Source organism: Thalassophryne amazonica, chromosome 23, assembly GCF_902500255.1.
Source record: "Thalassophryne amazonica chromosome 23, fThaAma1.1, whole genome shotgun sequence".
Lineage (NCBI taxonomy): Eukaryota > Metazoa > Chordata > Actinopteri > Batrachoidiformes > Batrachoididae > Thalassophryne > Thalassophryne amazonica.
Genome location: NC_047125.1, coordinates 26604333 through 26625313, shown reverse-complemented (window position 1 = coordinate 26625313; position 20981 = coordinate 26604333). Strand labels below are relative to the sequence as shown.

Genomic DNA, 20981 nt, shown 5'->3' with positions numbered 1-20981 from the left:
TTTTTACATTTTATGGGTTTGTTGTTGTCATAAATGACTGAAAAAAAAATTCTGACCAGACATTGACAACATTAAAATAATGACTTGTGTATTTAATTGTAGAGACTTAATATTTTCATAGCAAAGCTTCCTTGGTTTTTTTTTTTCCCCTCTCCCCAGTGTGGATTTTCTGAAGATAAAGTTTGGCTTTTACGCAACTATCTTTGTAAGTTACAATAGCTGTTTTTTGTTTTTTTTTTAAACTGACATTTCACTCATTTATGCTTTGAGTAAATCTGGACTGAAATTATATATACATCCCACTTGGGCAAAAGTTGTAGGTGTCACAATTTTATCGAACATCTGGGGATGTGGGTGGGGCTGGGGTTTGGCGACATAGTCAGTCACCATCGCAAATATGTTGCATTGCAACTGCAAGTTTATATTTAGTAAAATCACTGTTTTTATGCTGATGACACAACATTGTACAGTTAGGTGACGTCTGGGAGCATCGACTACCCTGGTTCTGGATTGGCAACCACCCAGGTTGACCAGTGGTCTGTCCTAGAAGTACCAGTCTACCTGCCGCCGGTCCTGGACACCAAAACACCTGTACGCTGGATCACGATCAAATGTACGTACTGTAAATTTTACATACTCCTTTCAAAAAGTATTGGAACAAGTCTAGTATATTACTCTTGCTATACAGTAATAGTAAAAGTATGAGAGCATGTTGTTCCAGATTAGTGGATTTTATTAAACTACCCCAGCATATGATTTATTACATTTCCCAGCTCTGATAATGCAGTGCATCCAGAAGGTATTTACAGCGCTTCACTTTTTCCACATTTTATGTTACAGCCTTATTCCTAAAATGGAGTAAACTAATTTTTTCCCTCAAAATTCTACTCAACACCCCATAATGACATTTTTTTTTTTTTGCAGATTTATTAAAAATAATAAAAACTAGAAAATCACATGTACCTAGGTATTCACACCCTTTGCTCAATACTTTGTTGATGCACCTTTGGCAGCAATTACAGCCTCAACTCTTGAATATGATGCTACAAGCTTGATGCACCTATTGTTGGGTCGTTTTGTCCATTCCTTTTTGCAGCATCTCTCAAGCTCCATCAGGTTGGATGGGGAGCGTCAGTGTGCTGCTATTTTCAGACCTCTCCAGAGGTTTGATCGGATTCAACTCTGATCTCTGGCTGGGCCACCCAAGGACATTCACAGAGTTGTCCTGAAGCCACTCCTTTGATATCTTGGCTGTGTGCTTCGGGTCATTGTCCTGCTGAAAGATGAACCGTCACCCCTCTCAGGTCAAGAGCGCTCTGGAGCAGGTTTTCATGCAGGATGTGTCTGTACATGCCATGTGCCTTTTACTAAGGAGTGTCTTACTGTCTGGCCCCTCTACCATACAAGCCTGACTGGTGGATTGCCGCAGAGATGGTTGTCCTTCTGGGAGGTTCTCTCTCCACAGAGGAAAAACAGGAGTTCTGACAGAGTGACCATCTGGTTCTTGGTCACCTCCCTAAGGCCCTTCTAACTCAGTTGCTCAGTTTAGATGATCAGTCAGATCTAGGAAGATTCCTGGTGGATCCAAACTTCTTCCATGTACAAATGGAGGCCACTGTGCTCATTGGGACCTTCAAAACAGCAGAAATGTTTCTGTACCCTTCCCCAGATTTGTGCCTTGAGACAATCCTGTCTCAGAGGTCTACAGACAATTCATTTGGCTTCATGCTTGGTTTGTGCTCTGACATGCACTGTTAACTATGGGGCATTATTATGTTAAACAGGTGTCTTTCCAAATCATGTCTGATCAACTCAGTTTACCCCAGGTGGACTCCAATTATGTAGAAACATCAAGGATGATCAGTGGAAACAGGATGCACCTGAACTCAATTTTGAGTTTCATGGCAAAGTTGTGAATTCTTATATAGGGGTGATTCTTAAGACTACGGGCACTTATGTCCTTTGATCATATTGTATGAAAAACAGAAAAAAGGGGAAATTTCACACTTTTATAGTTATCTTTACAATGACAGTTTAAGAACTTTGTTCTAGTAGTCTATGATGACTTTCACCTTTTTTTTCAGCATCATTATATGCAAATATTGCTGTTTTGTGCTTGTCCCACACCCAGACTTTTGCTCTTCAATGATAAAAATGAATGGTAAAGAAACTTTTTTCTAATGTTTTAAAATATCTCTGAATAACATCAGTAAAATAATCAAAACATAATTGGGGTATTCAATGTCATACAACTGTTGTGAGTTTGTTAAACAAAATGTAGTTGTCCCACACTGTTGCCGTAATTTCCACCACAACACTGTAATGTCCCTTTAAACAGTTTGTATGAAAGATTGTTTAGGTAGTTTCTATGGAGATAAACAGTGACATCAGAGCACATGTATATAGCACCAAATCACAAACAGTTGCCCCAAGGTGCTTTATATTGTAAGGCAATGGTGTGGTGGAAATTACATTTACAAGGCCAATAGTGCCCGTAGTTAAAGAATCACCCATACATGTTTTCTTTTTATTAGTAGTAGTATTAATACATTTGCAAAAAAAAAAAAAAAAATCACATTGTCATTATGGGGTATAGTGTGTAAAAATGTGAGGAAAAAATTCCATACATTTTGAAATTAGGCTGGAACATGCACTGTCAACAGTGGGACCTTATATGTAGACAGGTATGTGCCTTTCCAAATCATGTCCAATCAACTACATTTACCCCAGGTGGACTCCAATTAGGCTGTGGAAACATCTCAAGGATGATCAGTGGAAATGGGATGCACCTGAGTGTAATTTTGATCTTTATGGCAAAGGCTGTTAATATTTATGTACATGTGATCAAGATAAATTTTTGCAAATTTAACAAAACTTTTCACATTGTCATTATGGGGTATTGTGTGTAGAATTTTGAAGAAAAAAAAAGAATTGCATCCATTTTGGAATAAGGCTGTATTATAACAAAATGCGGAAAAAGTGAAGCGCACTTTCCAGTATTCACAGCACTAGAAAAGTAACAGTGCTAAAAGCTGTTACTTTTCTAAGCTGCTGTCTTGGAGAGCAGGGTTTTATAAAATTATATATATCATGGTTTGCTAATGTGGTTGCTGTAAACTGCAAAAAATTAAAATGTGCTCATTTTCTGAAGAAATATTCAAAGATGAGCAAAATTGTGTGAATGCAGTGCATAGAGTTAATATTATAATTTGACAAAATAAGATGTTAATGGTGAGTATAGCTTGGTGTTAGCTGACTGGATGCTACCGCAAATCAAATTCACTAATAGGATATTTTTTTAGGCGTTGTTGGCTATGAGCCATCTCAGTGGGTGAGATGCTCTGACAGGCAACAGATAGAACCGCAGATGTTATAAATGGGTTTGAGTGAAACAAAAAGAAAAGATGAATGAGGGATGAGGTCCCATTTATCTTCTTTTATCCTCTGTGACAGAGCGACAGTGAGCGAGAGAGGTTGTGGTTGTATTTCTTTACCTTTGCCGTCTGTCTGCATGGAACAAAGGCAGCAAAGTGATGACAAACGATTGATTCTGATTAATGAACACAAACATTCCCAAGCCGTCTGCGCGGCGATGAATGCTAAAGTCTTCACCCTCACTTCGGTGCTCTCGTTTTCGTGGGAACAAAACTCAAGCTAGTTTTCTGTTGGTTCCTTTAATGTTATTTAAGAAAATTTCACTCATACATTTACAGATTAGCTAGTTATGCAAAGTCTAGCCAGTGCAAAAAAAAAAAAAAAAAAATTTTAAAACCTGATCAACACAATTCACAGTTGTATATAAGACTGGATAGAACAAGCTAACACCTTAGCTAACTTAGGCCAGTAACTGCAATGACTTGACAATAGTGCTAGCTGCATGTCACACAATTTTGAGTTCAAAAAAAAAAAAAAAACTGCAAACAACTTGGGGGGAAAAAAATAGTAAAGGTACTGTAAGTGAATGTTCCACCTAAAACTTTATTTGGAGTGGGCCAAATTATCTATTCAAGTTTCACGCCAAATGCTAGTGCCAGTAGAATTTACCTAAATCATAAAACTGCCTCATAAAAAGTATTTTCCTCAAGACTGAAATTAACCCCTTAACGCCCATCATTGCATATATGTACAATCTGACTCAAATATGCAACTTACCAAATTGACCTGTATGCCCGTTGTCACAAATTTGCAACATACCATCATCATTATTATTATAACATAACATAGTCATTACCCGAATACCCAATATTACTATCTAGTTTTTGTGCAAAAGTGAAATTAATAATATCAACATTATTTACCATCTACTTAAAGGCAAAAACACACATTTTTTTATATACAGCTATATAAATTCGGGCGTTAAGGGGTTAAAACCGGTATGTGTAAGTATTACACATTAAACTTATTTTTACTAAGGTAAAGTTAGCTGTTTTAAGTGCAGTGATCGAAAACTGTAATGACTCAGCAATCCTTCTAACTTGGCTTATTAGTATGTAACCTGTTGGTGATTCATTAAAGGTTTTTGTGTTGTAATGATATTAAATTACGTAACATTACACTTGTTGGACGGTATGTTATTTTTAGGGGTACTGACAACGTGAAGTTGCCAAACTTTTAACAATAAACTATCTGCTAATATGATGCACATACAGAGCGACCCCAAAAAAGAACCCATTAAAACTGTGATAAGTCCTATGTACATCCTACTTATACTTGTCTGTGTATGACCATTCCCCAAAGTTTGTCGCTTTGTATAAAAGTCATGTTCTCCCAAATTATGCTCTAAATGGTATGACTTTTTGGGCGAAATAAGCCTTCAGGCAAAGTTGGTCAATCATACCATTTGGAGCATAATTTTGAAAGAACATGACTTGTATGCAAAGTGATCAAGATAACTGAAACTTAAGTCCAGCAAACTTCAAGAATTTCTAGGATTTATTACAATTTATATGGGTTCTGGGTTTGGCTTGTTTTGTTTTTTGGTCACCCTGTATTAATAAAGTAGGATCAGGATCCAAATGTGTGCCTGTGAAAAGTACATTCACACAAGATGTTGATGAATCAGAACAGTTACAAATGTGCAAGAATGTAGTTAATCCCAAATAAAAATTTACCTGAGAGATGTTAAATCTGTTCAAAGGTTCATTCAGATATGACTAAAATACATTTTCTGAAACTTGCCGGATTAAGAAATGGGTTTATATTTTACAGGATATGTGTGTGACATCACTGTAATCTTCTGGACCAGTTCCACATAGAAATTCAGATCTCGTAGATTAATACTGCTGTAGTTTTGAAATTTTAAGGGGCGATTCAAATAGAAAAAGCGACCCCCAACCCAAAGTGCCACTCATCATTAGCAGTGTGCTGTGTCACTGCAGGTCGGATCTCATGCCGTCACTCGGCACCATTCATCAGCCGGGGTCTCAACTCTGTGAGGGACACCAACAAACACATTCAAGAGCCAAATCTCATCTTTCTCCAGTCATTCAGCACCACGTCAAACCGCCTCAGCAGGAGGCCCGGCAGCCTTCTCCGTTCCCATAATCTGCCCCTAATCCCAAAATCCTCTGCTTTTCTGCAAAGAAACTGAAACCAGAACCCCAGCAGGTTCCATCCTCATGACAGCAAACCAGTTAACTTCCCATCATGCATCAGCTGTGGCGTGGCTCCAGCAGCATTCACACTCAACCCAAAACACTGCTGGTGTTTCTTTTATTCTCTTTAAAACTTCATTTACATTTGGGCTAAAACAGCCAGAAAGCTGCTCATTCATTCAACGACAAACTACAAAGTGCAAATTTCAGCATCTTGCAGCCCTGATGTGACGCGTTTCTGCACGAAACCCGATGGGAGGGGAAAAAAAATTGCATACAGATATGACTCGTGCTTAGTTTTCATGACAAAAATTGCTGTCTTCAGTTAATTGTTTGCTTTCTGTAAAATTACTGTGCACAAAATGCGAATTCAAGTTTGAATAATTAGTGTTAATAATTTGTGTACATTAATTTGAGCAAGCATTACTAACTTTTGTGATATTACAACTAAAAGTCAAGCAGTAGTAATCTGTGCAATAATTGAGTCAAAGGTAAGCTTTTATAATTAGTCCAAAATTATATTTAAAGCATAGTAATTACATTAATTTGAGAGCATATATGGCACACAAATTAGAGATGGTGCACACATGTTGTAATTTACTCATACTTGTCCTTGATTAAAACAAAAACTGTGTGAATGAATAATTTGTGCACAAAAATGATCCATTCTTGCTGTGTATTTATGCCCACAAATTAACTTCTCTTGAATTAATAATTTCTGTATTCCGAATGCCTTCAAATGTATTAATGTGATTACTGATCATTTTTAATTTATTGTGCACTGAGTGCATCCACTAATAATCACAGATTACTATTGCTTGAACTTCAGCCTTAATGTAAAAGATGTAAAGTTGCAAAAATTATTAATGCTGTCAAATGAATGTGTGCAAATTATTAATACCTGCACTCAGATTATTCAGACCTGTTCAGATATTGAGGTGTAACTTCTTTGGCAGTCATGTTTTAGCATTTTGTCCCTGCACAGAATTGCTATATATTTTTTTTTTTATCTCTGTAATATGACTAAGTTTAGAATTTGCACAAATTCTTAATGCATGATCTTCAATTCAGTGGAGAATTCAAATCTTGTTCAGGTACTGCATGTTTTTAAATTCACAAATCAGAATTTTTACAAACAGGATTTATCTTGTATAATTGGAAAATCTTGCGTTTTTTTTTTTTGTTTTTTTTTTACAAAAAAGTGTAAAAATTATTCTGATCATCAAACTGCTTCAGGGTGAAAGTTAGAATTTTGTTGATTCCCCTTGTAATACCGTCTTTCTCACTTCTGTTTTGTCTGCAGTTTGCCTGAGGGACCAATTTTGGAGTTGGACGTTTTGCTTGGTGACACTTCAGCACAGAGAGGAGTTAGGTGTCAGGGATGAATCTAGGGTGGGAAAGAAAACAATATACGAGGGCTGTCAATAAAGTTACGGTCCTTTTTATTTTTTTCAAAAACTATATGGATTTCATTCATATGTTTTTACGTCAGACATGCTTGAACCCTCGTGCGCATGCGTGAGTTTTTCCACGCCTGTCGGTGACGTCATTCGCCTGTGAGCACTCCTTGTGGGAGGAGTCGTCCAGCCCCTCGTCGGAATTCCTTTGTCTGAGAAGTTGCTGAGAGACTGGCGCGTTGTTTGATCAAAATTTTTTCTAAACCTGTGAGACACATCGAAGTGGACACGGTTCGAAAAATTAAGCTGGTTTTCAGTGAAAATTTTAACGGCTGATGAGAGATTTTGAGGTGATTCTGTCGTTTTAAGGACTTCCCACGGTGCGAGACGTCGCGCAGCACTCTCAGGCGGCGTCGTCAGCCTGTTCAAGCTGAAAACCTCCACATTTCAGGCTCTATTGATCCAGGACGTCGTGAGAGAACAGAGAAGTTTCAGAAGAAGTCGGTTTCAGCATTTTATCCGGATATTCCACTGTTAAAGGAGATTTTTTTAATGAAAGACGTGCGGACGGGTCCGCGCGTCGGGACGCAGCCGCCGCGACGCTCCGCCACAGGAAAAACACCTCCGTTGAAAGCCTTAAGGACAAGTTGGAACATGTCCTGCCTGTTAAACAATTTCTCATATACTCACTCCACTGAAAACCATCAAAAGCCGCCTGGATTTTACAAATGGTTATCAACACGGAGGTGTTTTTCCTGTGCCGCCGCACCGCGTCGGCTGCGTCCCGACGCGCGGATCCATCCGCACGTCCTTCATTAAAAAAAATCTCCTTTAACAGTGGAATATCCGGATAAAATGCTGAAACCGACTTCTTCTGAAACGTCTCTGTTCTCTCACGACGTCCTGGATCAATAGAGCCTGAAATGTGGAGGTTTTCAGCTTGAACAGGCTGATGACGCCGCCTGAGAGCGCTGCGCGACGTCTCGCTCCGTGAAAAGTCCTTAAAGCGACAGAATCACCTCAAAATCTCTCATCAGCTGTTAAAATTTTCACTGAAAACCAGCTTAATTTTTCGAACCGTGTCCACTTCGATGTGTCTCACAGGTTTAGAAAAAATTTTGATCAAACAACGCGCCAGTCTCTCAGCAACTTCTCAGACAAAGGAATTCCGACGAGGGGCTGGACGACTCCTCCCACAAGGAGTGCTCACAGGCGAATGACGTCACCGACAGGCGTGGAAAAACTCACGCATGCGTACGAGGGTTCAAGCATGTCTGACGTAAAAACATATGAATGAAATCCATAGTTTTTGAAAAAAATAAAAAGGACCGTTACTTTATTGACAGCCCTCGTATTAAGGAAAGGTAAAATAAAACAAGGGTTTTTCAGTTTGAGAACCTTGTTTGCTACAATTTCACTGAACATATCTCAAATTTTTACATTATATGATCTGTCCATAGAAGTAGGCTAAACCTCTATGCAGCTGAAGCGCAGGTCATAATCTTAGTGACCAGGTTTGACTTACTGTATTTGCGCAAAGAGTTCAATCTTCGTCTCATCAGACCAGAGAATTTTGTTTCTCGTGGCCTGTTCTTCAGGTATATACTTTTGGGCAAACTCCAGGCGGGCTGCCATGTCCATGTGCCTGGTGGATACAAACTTCTTCCTTCTTACGGATGATGGAGGCCACTGTGCTCATTGGGACCTTCAAAGCAGCAGAAATGTTTCTGTCCCCTTCCCCAGATTTGTGCCTTGAGACAATCCTGTCTCGGAGGTCTGCAGACAGTTCCTTTGACTTCATGCTTGATTTGTGCTCTGACATGAACTGTCAACTGTGGGACTTGTGTAGACAGGTGTGTGCCTTTCCAAGTCATGTCCAATCAACTAAATTCACCCCATGTGGACTCCAATTAAGCTGTGGAAACATCTCAAGGCAAAGGCTGTGAATACTTAAGTACATGTGATTTCTCAGTTGTTTATTGATATTCTTTTAAATAAATTTGCAAAAATCCCCCCCCCCCAAAAAATTCAGTCATTATGGGGTATTGTGTGTAGAACTTTGAGGGGGAAAAATGAATTTCATCCATTTTGAAATAAGGCTGTAACATAAAATGTGAAGCGCCGTGAATACTTTGTGGATGCTGACTGTGTGTGTGTATGTGTAATGCAATATATATATATATATATATATATATATATATATATATATATATATATCTTGCTGGCAATATTTCACTGTCATTCCATGAATGAGTGTATTGCCCAGTTGCAATAAATCAGACACCCCCACCAAATGTTTCTGAATCCACCCCTGGTAGGTGGGTTATGATCAGGTGACCCTTTGGTTGATAGAGCCTTTGTATGTATAGTAATGTATTCATATTTCTGAGGTTAAATATTTGTTTTCCCAGCTGTCTGGAGCGTTTGGAGCTGCACACTTGGCGCTCTGCAGCCTACGAATGATGATGATGACGGACAAGCTGCTGGCGCACAGTACCTGCCTCTGTGTGTGAGCGTGCACGTTGCGGGGAGAGGAAACCACTGTGACCTCAGCCCTGTTCCATTTGACTGCTCAAGCCTTGCTGCAGATTTCCTATGATGCTTCAGCGTCTGTGGTGGAAACTGTGAGTAGCTCGGATTGGAGTTGGTACGTGCACACGTCTCTGTCCTCTTTATGACAGAATAAAACTCGGACTGTGTAAGTGTTGCTTATTTTTCACTGCTCTGGTAATATTGGGCTTGGACAGCAAAACTGGAAATGAGTGGAAGAGTAAGTTTGTACTTAAGTTGAGGTGAACGCAGGGTTTTCAAAACTTGCAAGTTCTCATCTTGGGTTTTGAGTGTTTATTGTCTTGAGCACATCTGTTGCTTGTTGGAGATGTTCTGTGTTGAATATTTGTGATGGTTACATGTTTACACACTGTTACATGAACAATTGGTGTCAGACACCGTGCGGAGTCCTGCAAGGTTCTGTTCTGGGTCTTATGGTGTTTTCTGTTTCAATATTTTTGCAGTCCATTGATGCCAGCGTGGACTGAGACTGTCCAAAAATAGTTAGTGTGACTGAGAATTAGGTTTGTCTACATTTTAGTACCTCAAGAATTATTTTAATTACAGAAAAAAAATTTAAAAAAAAATCGCATCACTTGGTAGTCGATTGAACTTGCACCTTATTCCTGATTCCGTTTCTACTTTTTCATTTGGAGGTTTATAAAACTTTAAGAAAACTAAATTGACTTCAGTTAGACTTTCTCCCTCCCCCCTTCCTTCTCCTTCATCCCATCACCAGACGTCACGCTTCCTCCCCCTACCAGAGGAGTAAAACTCCTCAGTGAGGAGCAGAGGAGGACAGACTGGGTTCGGACACCATGCTGGACTCGCTCATCTTCCTCCTGGAGAAGCTCTTTCTCTTGGCGCACGTGCGCCTCTCCAGCCTGCTGCCTCCTCCGCGCGGGGACGCGCTTCCTCCTCCTCCCGCCGCGCCTCCGTTCCAGCGCGGAGACCTGCTGGAGGTGCCGCGTACCCTCTTCACGCACTTCGGCATCTACCTGGGTGACGGCCGCGTGGCGCACCTGATCCCGGACATCCTGCCGGCGCTCACCGCCGACGCGCGGCGCGTCCAGCAGATGGTGACCAACACGCGCCTCCTGTTCGGCGTGCTGTGCAAGCGCGCCAGCGTCCGCGTGGACTCCGTGGAGGACTTCGCGTACGGAGCCGGGATCCTGCTGAACGCCCTGGACCGGAGCGTGCGGCGGCGGCCGCTGCCGGCAGAGGAGGTGGCGCGGCGCGCGGAGCGGCTGCTCGGCGCGGTGCCGTACAGTCTGCTGTGGAACAACTGCGAGCATTACGTCACTTTCTGCCGCTACGGCAGCGCGCGCAGCCTGCAGACCGACCAGGTGAGAGCCCAACCCGGACAAATAACCAGCTGGTCTCCGCTCTGACGTGAATGAAGCGGGTTCATCCCGTTTTTAAGGGCCAGAGTTAATAGAAGAGCTGTTTCCTGTCCAGGTGATTCCCAAAATGTCATTAAGTTATAAGATTAAACGTCTGGATTTAATTTATAGCTGTTGCACTGTGCAACAGTTTAAAAAAGTATATTCTGTAAACAATTGGCAGATTAATCAATAATGTAAGTTTTTTTTTTTGGGGGGGGGGGGGGCACAAAATGAAAGATGCACTTAAATTTAGTTTTTTTTTTTTTTTTTTTTTTGATTTTCTGAGCAGTTTGGTTTGTGAATATTTATTCCAGATGCAGAGTTTTGGGCTGGATTTAACGAGGTTTAAAAGCTCTGAGGACTTGTTAAACTGCACAAAGCTTCATTCTGTCAGTTAATTAAGGCTTTTTCTATTTTCAGCCTGCCCACATCTGTGAAGTTTATATATATATATATATATATATATATATATATATATATATATATATACACACACACACTAATTTGGTTTAAATGCACAATAAAACCAAACTAATGAATGAAATATCTTGATTTTCAACATGAAACAAAAATTGTATGTGACAAAATGACAATTATACAAGATAAGTCGAATACTACAAATTGCATATTCAAAAAAATAAATGTTCACTCTTATTCCAACCTCCTCCTGTTCTATTAATCATTCAGAATCCAACAAACATGAATATCATCCCTCTATACAACCACATACAATAAAACTTTAGAAATGTATCCAATTTTCTATCGTCTGTTGCTATGTACATCATCATACAATACCTAATATAAAAACAATTACCACCTCTTATATACGTTATATATGTTCATAAGGAAGCCATCGGCGCTGTAAATTTGCTGTAGATAAGTTTTCTAGAAGCATCTCGCTCATACACAGCAAAATCTGCTTTTTATTTGAAACATCTGATCATGTTGCACATTCAGACCACAGCATCTGTGTGATTCTCCCTTTGTGATTTTAACAAACGAAAGGTAAAATAATTAAGGTTGCCAGATTGTCATTTAAGTTTTTAAAAAACAAGCCTATTTTTTAGTCATAGCACAGCCCAACTTTGTCATTAAGTGTTGTCATTGTTCTAAAACTATCAAACTTGTGCTATTTCCAAATAGTGTTACGTTATTTTCTATTTTAAATTTTTTTTTGTTTGTTTGTTTTACATTGCATTTGGTGGAAATCTGTAAAACGTCTCATTTATTTGAGAGCAATTCACTGAACTGCAAATGCATTATGGGAAATGTGGTTTTAGCCTATTTAGTCCACAGTTTAGTTTTAGCAACTTTGTGAGGGGAGCACCTTGGAAAGCTGTGATTTGCAATGAATTGAATCATTCATGTGCCTTAAAAAAAAAAAAAAAAAAAAATTTTAAAGTAGCTTATGACATAAGCTGATGCTAACATTAGCATGAGCTGAATGCTTCCTTTCTGAGAATCTTCTGAAAAATATCTGTAATATAGCTTGTTGTGCTGTTAATTGACCTAATAGTTCATAAGTGTGTGTGTGCACACTCCAGTATTTCCATCAAGTAATATTTTCTTGTTCAATTTAAGTTAGCACCATTAGCAGGCAGCATGAACAGAATGCTGCATTAAGTTTTAAAAGAAAGCCAGCATTTAGATGCTTATTGTTCATCAGATAAACAGTTAAAGGTCACTAGTCATCTGATATTATTTATTTATTTTTATCAGAATAAAGTGGAGTATAAGTGAAGAACGAGCGTGCACACGTGGCTCCGGAGTTAGGTTGCGCTGCTAATGGAAGGAGGGCAAATATTTCACTTTCAAGTTTTGTTTAAAGCGGTTGGTCTGAACGTCACAGATCATTGAAGGAGTCAGAAGTTTTAAGTTTAAATGCTGCCGTTTGCTTATCAATGGTGGTGTTGGTGGGGGGTGGTGGTCTGGTGTCTGGCTGTGATTATCCCAGTGCAGATCCAGTTTCACTTCCTGTAATTGCTAACCTAAATATCTGAGCCTCCTGCAGTCTGGCAGCCGCTCAGTTTGATGCTGCAGGTTCACAACTAACAAGGGAGCGCAGGGCCCCAGGAGCCAGTGTCGCAGACTGAACGGTCCCCCACTAAAAATCAGTCCGCCTGCCTTCACTGCGCATGCGTCATTTCAGACCACAGCAGCACATCTGAGACAGTCTCTTCACCCAAAGCGATCAAATGGATTAATGGGATTATTAACCATCAGATGACAAGGTAAAACCTCTTAAATCATTCTGAAGTCAGTATTAAGCAGAAACGAGGCAAAACTCTGTGACCCTTTGAAATGACAAACGCGCAGTGAATGCATGAGCTAGCAGCTCATGTAGCCGCGGCGCTCTGGACGCTTCATCCATCTTTTTTTGATGAAATAATGCTGAATTTATGTGGAAATAATTGTACAAAAGATTCAGATATCTGTCACTGAGATAGATGACTGGAGTGCAGTTTGAAGCAGAAATGAGTTGATAATCTGTGAACCGCGGCTATTGAAGCATGCGCAGTGAAGGCAGGGCGGATTGATCTTTGGGGGGGAACCGTTAAGGCGGTGACACCAGCCCCACGGGGTCCCACCCCAAAGTCAAATAAACATTCAGATTGTTTCCAGTAAACATGAACTCAGTGGAGTTTGACTGCCCAAAAGATTTTCTTCTTTTAAAATCTTAAATATTGTTGATCAATACTTTGTGGTGCAACAATATTCAACAGGAAACAAACTCGCATACATCACAATGACATGACAGCTATTTAAATATGTTTGACTTGGCCCCTAAGCAGGAGGAGCTTCACTGCGTTCTTCCTGGAGCGATGGGTTTAATAATATTGTCTCCTGGTGGTGATTGGGTTAAAGGCCGTTTTATGATTTTACTACTCTGTAGCTCTGTGGCCACCCAATTGCTTCAGCACAGTCTTGAACTTTTTGAAGTTCTCAGTCGTGGATAATGCGTTGGTGGGTATCGTAATGCAATTCACCGCCAGAACAGTAGCGGGTGCGACAGTTTTTGTGAAGACTGGCCAACGTCTGTGTTAAATACATTTCTTCTCTTTTCAGTTCTGTGAGTGGCTGAAGTCACTGATCCGGAACCAAAGGACTGCTTTTGTGACAGCATTCCTTGGACTGGTGTCCACGGCGTGTTTGGGAATATCGCTCAGCACGGCCCTGCCGACCCTCCTTATTCCCTTCACCCTCTGGATGGCGAGCTAGAAGCAAACTGACAAGGATGGACGCACCAAACTGATACACTGGATCCATATTGTGCCTGAAGTAACTGATCCACATTAAATACTTTATAGGGTTCCTCAATTTCAGTGCCAGAATTTCTGTGAAATACTCTTTAACTGAAATGTGGTTGTGAAAGTGTTAATCTTCCCAAATTATGAATAGTGTTGAAAAATTTCATCAAAATAAACTGTACGAGTCCAAAAATCATTTAACACGTGGAATGACACTGAGCTGCTGAGGTCAGATGATCTGACATTTGTCTGGAGGTGCAGGGATTAAGACTTGCAATTAAACAATGATTCAAGAAGAACACAAATGGTTGAAGTTCATAGTGAACAACAAATGTTCTACAGAACAAGATGTGTGGACTATTTAGTGGAAAAACTGATTCTTAACCCTCTGGAGTCCAGGGTATAATTGGCTGTTTTTGACTACTTTTGGTTTTACCTTCATAATTAACCTTTAAAAAAAAAATATTTTTTATTTTTCCTTGTTTGGGTCCTTTTTTCAGCACAACCTCACTTTAATAACTTTAGTGTGTTTCTTTCTTTCTGACATAATGTATTAACACAATTAACCTAATTTCACACAAACATAAAATCCAAATAGTGTTTTTTTTTAAACTGTGAAAACCACAAGCATGTTTAACAAACCATTTTAATAACTCAGAATGCAAATATAAATTGTAAATTTCAAAAACATATGTACAAATGTATCAAACAACAAAGTTATATACAGCTATTTACATCAAAATGCAGGAAATGCTTCACTTTTTTTTTTGTACTATTTCCAAAATGATAAGCCACACAATTTGTGCCACTCAAAAACAATCTCTCTCTAGCACAAGGCACGGAGGTCTTGCGATGACACTGTCATTCCTCCTGTTGTCTACCTGGAGGTAGCATTGGCACCTCAGTTTCTTTGGTGGTTTTATTTATTTTTTAAATATATTTCCCTCAGCAACACCCCCACGTGGGGATGTTGATCAACCTACATGGGGTCGGTGCTTTTGATTGGTTTACGTCATGTGGTTTTCCACCAATAACAAAGGGGAAGTCGTTCCCCCCCCCCCCCCAACCCTGGCAGGAGAAGAGAAATGAGGAAGACGTTCACACGCATGCTGAACACAGCACCTCCATAACCAAATATGTGGATTGATGATTTTTGTTTGGTTTAGGTTGTGCATTTTCTACCAAATAGTCTTTTTTTTTTTTATTCCTTGTAATTGCTCCAGCCAGAGGAGGAGGAAGAGGGAGGAAAGAAGAGAACCCCATTCACACGCATGCTGGACCAAGTGCACCATGAAGCACTACACATTATAATATTCAGGAAAAAGCCTGGAAAAAAATATTTATCTTTAATCAAGTATATAGTTTGAAGTCTGCGCTTTCAACACACGTTCAAACGGAAACTGAGGGGAGGGGATTTGATTGGATGACTGTTTAATTTGGTCATGTGACTTTGACACATCTCCACATCAAATGACTCCAGAGGGTTAATTCAGTGATAGCTTTAGCAAAATTAGCATCACAAGTGCACTTGTTTTCTGTTTATTCTGAAACATCATGTTGAATTACTTCTAAATTCTGTCTGCAGAGATTCTGTGTTTGCGGTAGAAAGGCCATAAACTGACTTTGAGCTATAACCAGCCCACGGGCTGTCAGTTTGACTCCTTGCTTCGTCATGTTTCAAGCAAAAATCATTCACAGATTGTTTGACAAGATTTGAATTTAAATGTTATTTTGAAAATGGTGACAGCCATCAGAATGTGACTAAGGAGAAAATGGTGGATCAGTGTGGCCCACCGTGTAGGTATTTTTGACTGACAGTAATCAAAATAGAAGAAATTATTCATTAGTGTAGAAATTAACACTGAGATGTTAGGATCCATTTCTCCACTGAGGTCCAAATGTTTTCTTATGATGCTGAAAAGTGTTAACATTTTGTGATCGCATAAAAAATGTTGCAGGCCAGATTGACAGGTTCAGGTTCTTCAGTTGATAACTTGTCATGTAGATGTCATAAAAGACTGAACTGTATTTTGGATAAAGTGTTGTCTGTCAGTCAGATTTTTCTGTAAATGTTTGTACATATGTTTATGATGCGAGTGAATTTGATATTCATAAATGTTTTTTTTCTTTGTCACTGTTTCTGTAATAAAGAACAATGTGTGTTTGTTACATGAAAAGCGTTTGGATTTATTGATTTTCTTCTAAATTAAATTAAGACAAACACGCTTTACTGTGCTTTTCTGTAACCTGATCAGAACCTTTTGAGGTTCATATGTACAGATGAAACACTGCCCCCTAGGGGCACATACAGTTTAATAAAACTTTGCCTCCATCTGTGCCACTAGAGGGTGACAAAACACCGCCCCTGTGATCTAATCAACGTTTTTCAAAAATAAAAAAAACTTCCTATTTTTTGTGTACATGATTTACCTTTTTAAATCTGAACGATCTCTTGAGGTTAATTTAAATTTTTAAAATATTAGTTTTTTTCATTTTTATTATATTTATAATTATATATATAAAAAAAGCATAACCCCCATTTTAGAACACTCCAGAAACTCTGGTGGGACCCCGCCCACACAAGATGCCCAGTGACACACAGGTCTTGAACCTGCACTGACAACACTTCACTACTTCTGACCTGCCAATACCACAACTATCCCCATGCGCCACCAAGCATCTGATGCATTTGGAACACTTCTCCTGGCGCTTTTATCTTTTCCACCTTGTTTATTGAACGTCAAAAGAAAATCAAATGTCCAAGATTTGAACCCACAACCTTCAGTCTTCAATGCAGTCTCTTAACCTCCTATGCCACAGAAAGTGACACAATATGAATGTTTTTTTGGGACTTTTATCTTTTCCCTTTGCTTGTTCAAATTCAAAAAACAGTAACAAGATTTGAACCCACAACTTTTAGTCCTCAAAGTAGTCTCTTAACCTCCTGTGCCATAGAGACTGACAGCAACAATGTTTTTTTTTTATCTTTTCACTTTGTTTATTGGTCTTCTAAAAACCAGAGATTTGAGCCCATAATTTCAGTCCTCTAATGAGACAGATGCAGTAAGAGTGTTTTCTGTGGCCTTTTGTTTTTTACTCGGTTCACTGGCATTCAAAAAATAAAAAAAATTAAATAAAATATACATACATACATATATATATATATACATCATTGACATCTGTAAGACTTGAACCATAACCTCAAATTATCACCAAACTCCTTCAACCTGCAGTGCTATATATCTTGAATTTGTTTTTACTCATATTTATGCACTCTAGAAGGAGCAACATTTTTTAGAAAATGTAATATTTTCTCTCACATTTGACAAACTGGCGCTCCTCACCCCAGCCCTCAAAGACTCAGGCGTTCGTGGATTCTGCTTTTATACCAAATCATCATTCCAATCACCTGTTTCGATCATTTTCAAATTGCCTGTCTCACTTTATAAAAAAAATGTATTGCAGGCCTGAAATGCAGCAAATGAAATTAAGTTGACCAAAAAACATTAAATGCTTGGGTTCAACTTACCTGCAATGAAGTATAAGTCCATATCAATCAAAGACTCAAAGGTCCTACGTCACTCAGACCGTATCCTTGTATCCCAGTTGATCATTATGCTCAAGCGCTGTGTCACTTCATTCATCACTCAATGCAAGCCTCCCCTGCTGCTACATCCTCCTCGTCTTTCAAATCATCCAAACTTCAATGTCGGTTGGTCCAAGATCTCAAGCAGCTGTATGACCCATTAAGGAAACTTCGAGTAAATGCATGGAGGCGATTGAGGAGAGTGGTGGGGCTAGTAAACATCACCGTGACATTTGATGCAGCAATAGTTTGATTATTTAAGATTTAGAAATATTGAAGGCTTCAGTCACTGACCACTGCTTGTAGTTTAGGGTTCTCAAGTTCACAGTCTTAGAAACATTCCACATTGATTGGCGCCCTCTAGTGCTGAAATATAACAAAGTGAAAGAACTGTTTATTCACTTTGAAACACAAAGTCTAAATGCAAACTCTACCTACATCTGAAAACATAAACTAGCTTACAACTATATATCGTAGCCAAGAAGCAGTACACAAAAAAACCATAGGGTATTAGACTACTCAGGAGGTATTTAGTAGTCTAATGGAACCAGATGATCTACTCACTACAAAGTGTGCAAGCGGACTACACTAAGCGATCCCATGAGACCGCTAAAGCCTGTTAACAGATACATGTTACACCAGCAGCCAAGAATGGTGATGGATTTGAACCAGGAGATCAGTATCAGGTCATCACAGCCCTACTGAAGGTAACATTCGCCAAGCAGTGGATTAATTTTGAAAGGTTCAAGAAAAACAGATGAAGAGAGAAAGAAGAAAAAAAAAAAATGCAAACCCTACCACACAAGTCTCATCTTCACACTGGATTGAGCTCTCCCTACAGAGGTTTTGATTATCACAGCAGGGATTAATTTTTGCAAGACAGTATCTCAGATTTTCCAGTCTTTCTTCCAGATGTTCAGCAGCATCAACAGCTTCCTCGAAGCCCTGAAGCAGGATTCGGTTCCCCATTAGCCCTCGACTCTCCTTCAGCTTGAGAATGTCTTTGTGCAGTTTGTTGCAAATCTCCTTGATTCTAGCCAAGGTGTCCCGCTTCTGGATGAACACTGCTTCCACATCAGCCAGTTGCTCTTGATTCATCTGAAGCTGCCTCTGACTCCAGTCCAGCTCCTCCTTTATGCTGGACAGAAGCTGAAGAAAAGAACAATGCAATTTTTATTTTTTCAGAAAATTGTGTTTCCTGTCAAATTATTTTAACTGTTTTGTGTTGTTTTAGCTATCTCCACACTTGTAGCTTATCAGCTTAAAAAACATAGCTGCAGTTCCCAAATGGTTAATATGTTTTCATTTAACCCCCTTGAATTAAAGGAATTAAAGGTAGCAGTCTACACTACAAGAACATATTAAAGATGGTGCACTGTCCAAATACTTATGGGCCTAACCATATACCTATGGCTGATCTAACCCACCTCCAAGTTGCTGGAGGTCTCCCTGAGCAGCTTTGCCGCTTCTTTATTTTGGTTTTCAAGCGTTTTCTTCAACTTCTGCTTTTGCACCTGCAGCAGCTCAAACTCAACCTGTACGGGGTTTCGAGCCTTTTCTTCTGTTATCCACAGCTCCTTTTCCAGTTTAGCAAGCTTCATCTCCAGCTTGATATTTGTGAGCCGTGCCTTCACCAGCTCATCGTGCCAAAGCCTCTCCGCTGCCAGGATTGGCTCCAACTTGGCCTCAGCCGCTTGTTTATCTAGACACCGCCTCAGCAGCGCCAGACCGACGTTTCGCTTCCGTGTCAGGAATGCCTGCCACTCGTTTTCCGCCTGAGGAACAAGATGAAGCAAATCGATTGAAGGATTGGCTGGACTTGAGGAATGTCATCCCTCACCAGCACCACAGATGGGTTCGTCCACATTCCCCAATACCAAACTAACCTGGAATGTCACTTGCTAATAGTTGGACTACAGTTTCTAACAAAACCAATCTTAAGTTGGTTCCACTCCTCCAGCCAACGCAAAGGAGTCGGTATCGGTTATTTGGTCACGTGACTTTTAGTCAGGATTCTGACATTTTGCTGATTGGCTGAGACATGCCACTCTCTGACTGGCTGCAGCCTTTGTTTACAATGTTTCAAAATCAAAATGGTGGCAATGCAAGGAGGATGGTAAGTTGGTTCCACTCCTCAAACCTCCAAATGTTTTCGGTTGCCTTGCGAATTCCAGACACACAAAGCAAATACCTGGTTTCCATTTTGGTTTGACAGGGGTGCGATAAACTCCCACTCCCAACATTTGCGACATTTTGCAACAAGTTTGTCCCACTTTAAGTCTTTCAGTTTGTTTTTCACATTTTCGGCGGTTACGCCACAGCCAATCACAGAGCGTGGCGTGATAGCCAATAGCGGCCGACGTATCAGATGGACCAATCACAGACACATTTTCAAAAACACGCTACCAGTCTCTTTGTACAAGAGACTGTGGTACCAGTGCTAAACCAATCTGACACCAGACACATCTCCCGCCATCAGAGGGCACAGTTCATCTTATTAGCTAACAGCTACTTTGCTAAGATAATCTTTTTGTTACTGGATTAGGTTTTGAGCTGTGCGAAAACCATTATTGGACCAATTCGGCAAACTTTAAGTCAGGTAGCAGTTACACAGCCACACTACAAGCTTGTCTCGATTGTTTCATTTCGACTCCGCCACAAAAGCACCCAGACGCAAAATTACAAAAATTGGGTAACTGCACCTTGTCCAGCTCCCCCTGCTCCTGGATCCCGAGCTCTTCATCCCGGCGCCGAGCTGCCTCCGACTTTATGACGTATTGCTGCTTCAGGTCCATCAGGATGCCTAGGCTCTCCTCGTAGTCCTGCAACTGCTCCGGCTCAGACACGTCTGTCTTGCGGAAGAATTCTTCTAGTCTCATCTGCATCTGGACGTTGCGTTGGAGGGCCAAGTTTCGCTCCTCCTCGAGCTGCTGGAGGTGCTGTGTGTATTCTTCTTCTTCGTCGTCGTCTATACGGGGAGCAGCTCCATCCTGCAGCTGGTCTTCGCGACTGATGCTTTTTCTCGGCGGGGTGCCGGGATCCAGTCTCGATTGTGTGTCCTCGAACACTGCACCACCTTCTTGGTCTGAGGTGGAAACTTTGTCAACAGCAGAGTTTTCTTCATCATAATGTGATGCTACGTTAGCATCAGATTTGTCCGCATCGTTGGTTGACTTTTCTGACATCGTGGTGTAAATCTTTCACCTGCTTTTCTCCTTCAG

The 20981-nt window shown here is 40.1% G+C and overlaps 2 protein-coding genes across 2 annotated transcripts; one reads left to right on the top strand and one right to left on the bottom strand.

The window, feature by feature from the left end:
• Nucleotides 1–9456: 9456 nt before the first annotated feature.
• On the top strand, nt 9457–16400 carry LOC117504640 (lecithin retinol acyltransferase-like). The gene is made up of 3 exons (XM_034164140.1): nt 9457–9615; nt 10281–10887; nt 13993–16400. Exons 2-3 carry the CDS (start codon nt 10360–10362, stop codon nt 14143–14145), a joined length of 681 nt encoding a protein of 226 aa, XP_034020031.1. The 5' UTR covers nt 9457–9615; nt 10281–10359; the 3' UTR covers nt 14146–16400.
• Nucleotides 16401–17564: 1164 nt separating this feature from the next.
• On the bottom strand, nt 17565–20973 carry ccdc96 (coiled-coil domain containing 96). The gene is made up of 3 exons (XM_034164289.1): nt 20463–20973; nt 19188–19535; nt 17565–18909 (listed from the first exon to the last, which is right to left on the bottom strand). Exons 1-3 carry the CDS (start codon nt 20943–20945, stop codon nt 18505–18507), a joined length of 1236 nt encoding a protein of 411 aa, XP_034020180.1. The 5' UTR covers nt 20946–20973; the 3' UTR covers nt 17565–18504.
• Nucleotides 20974–20981: the final 8 nt, after the last annotated feature.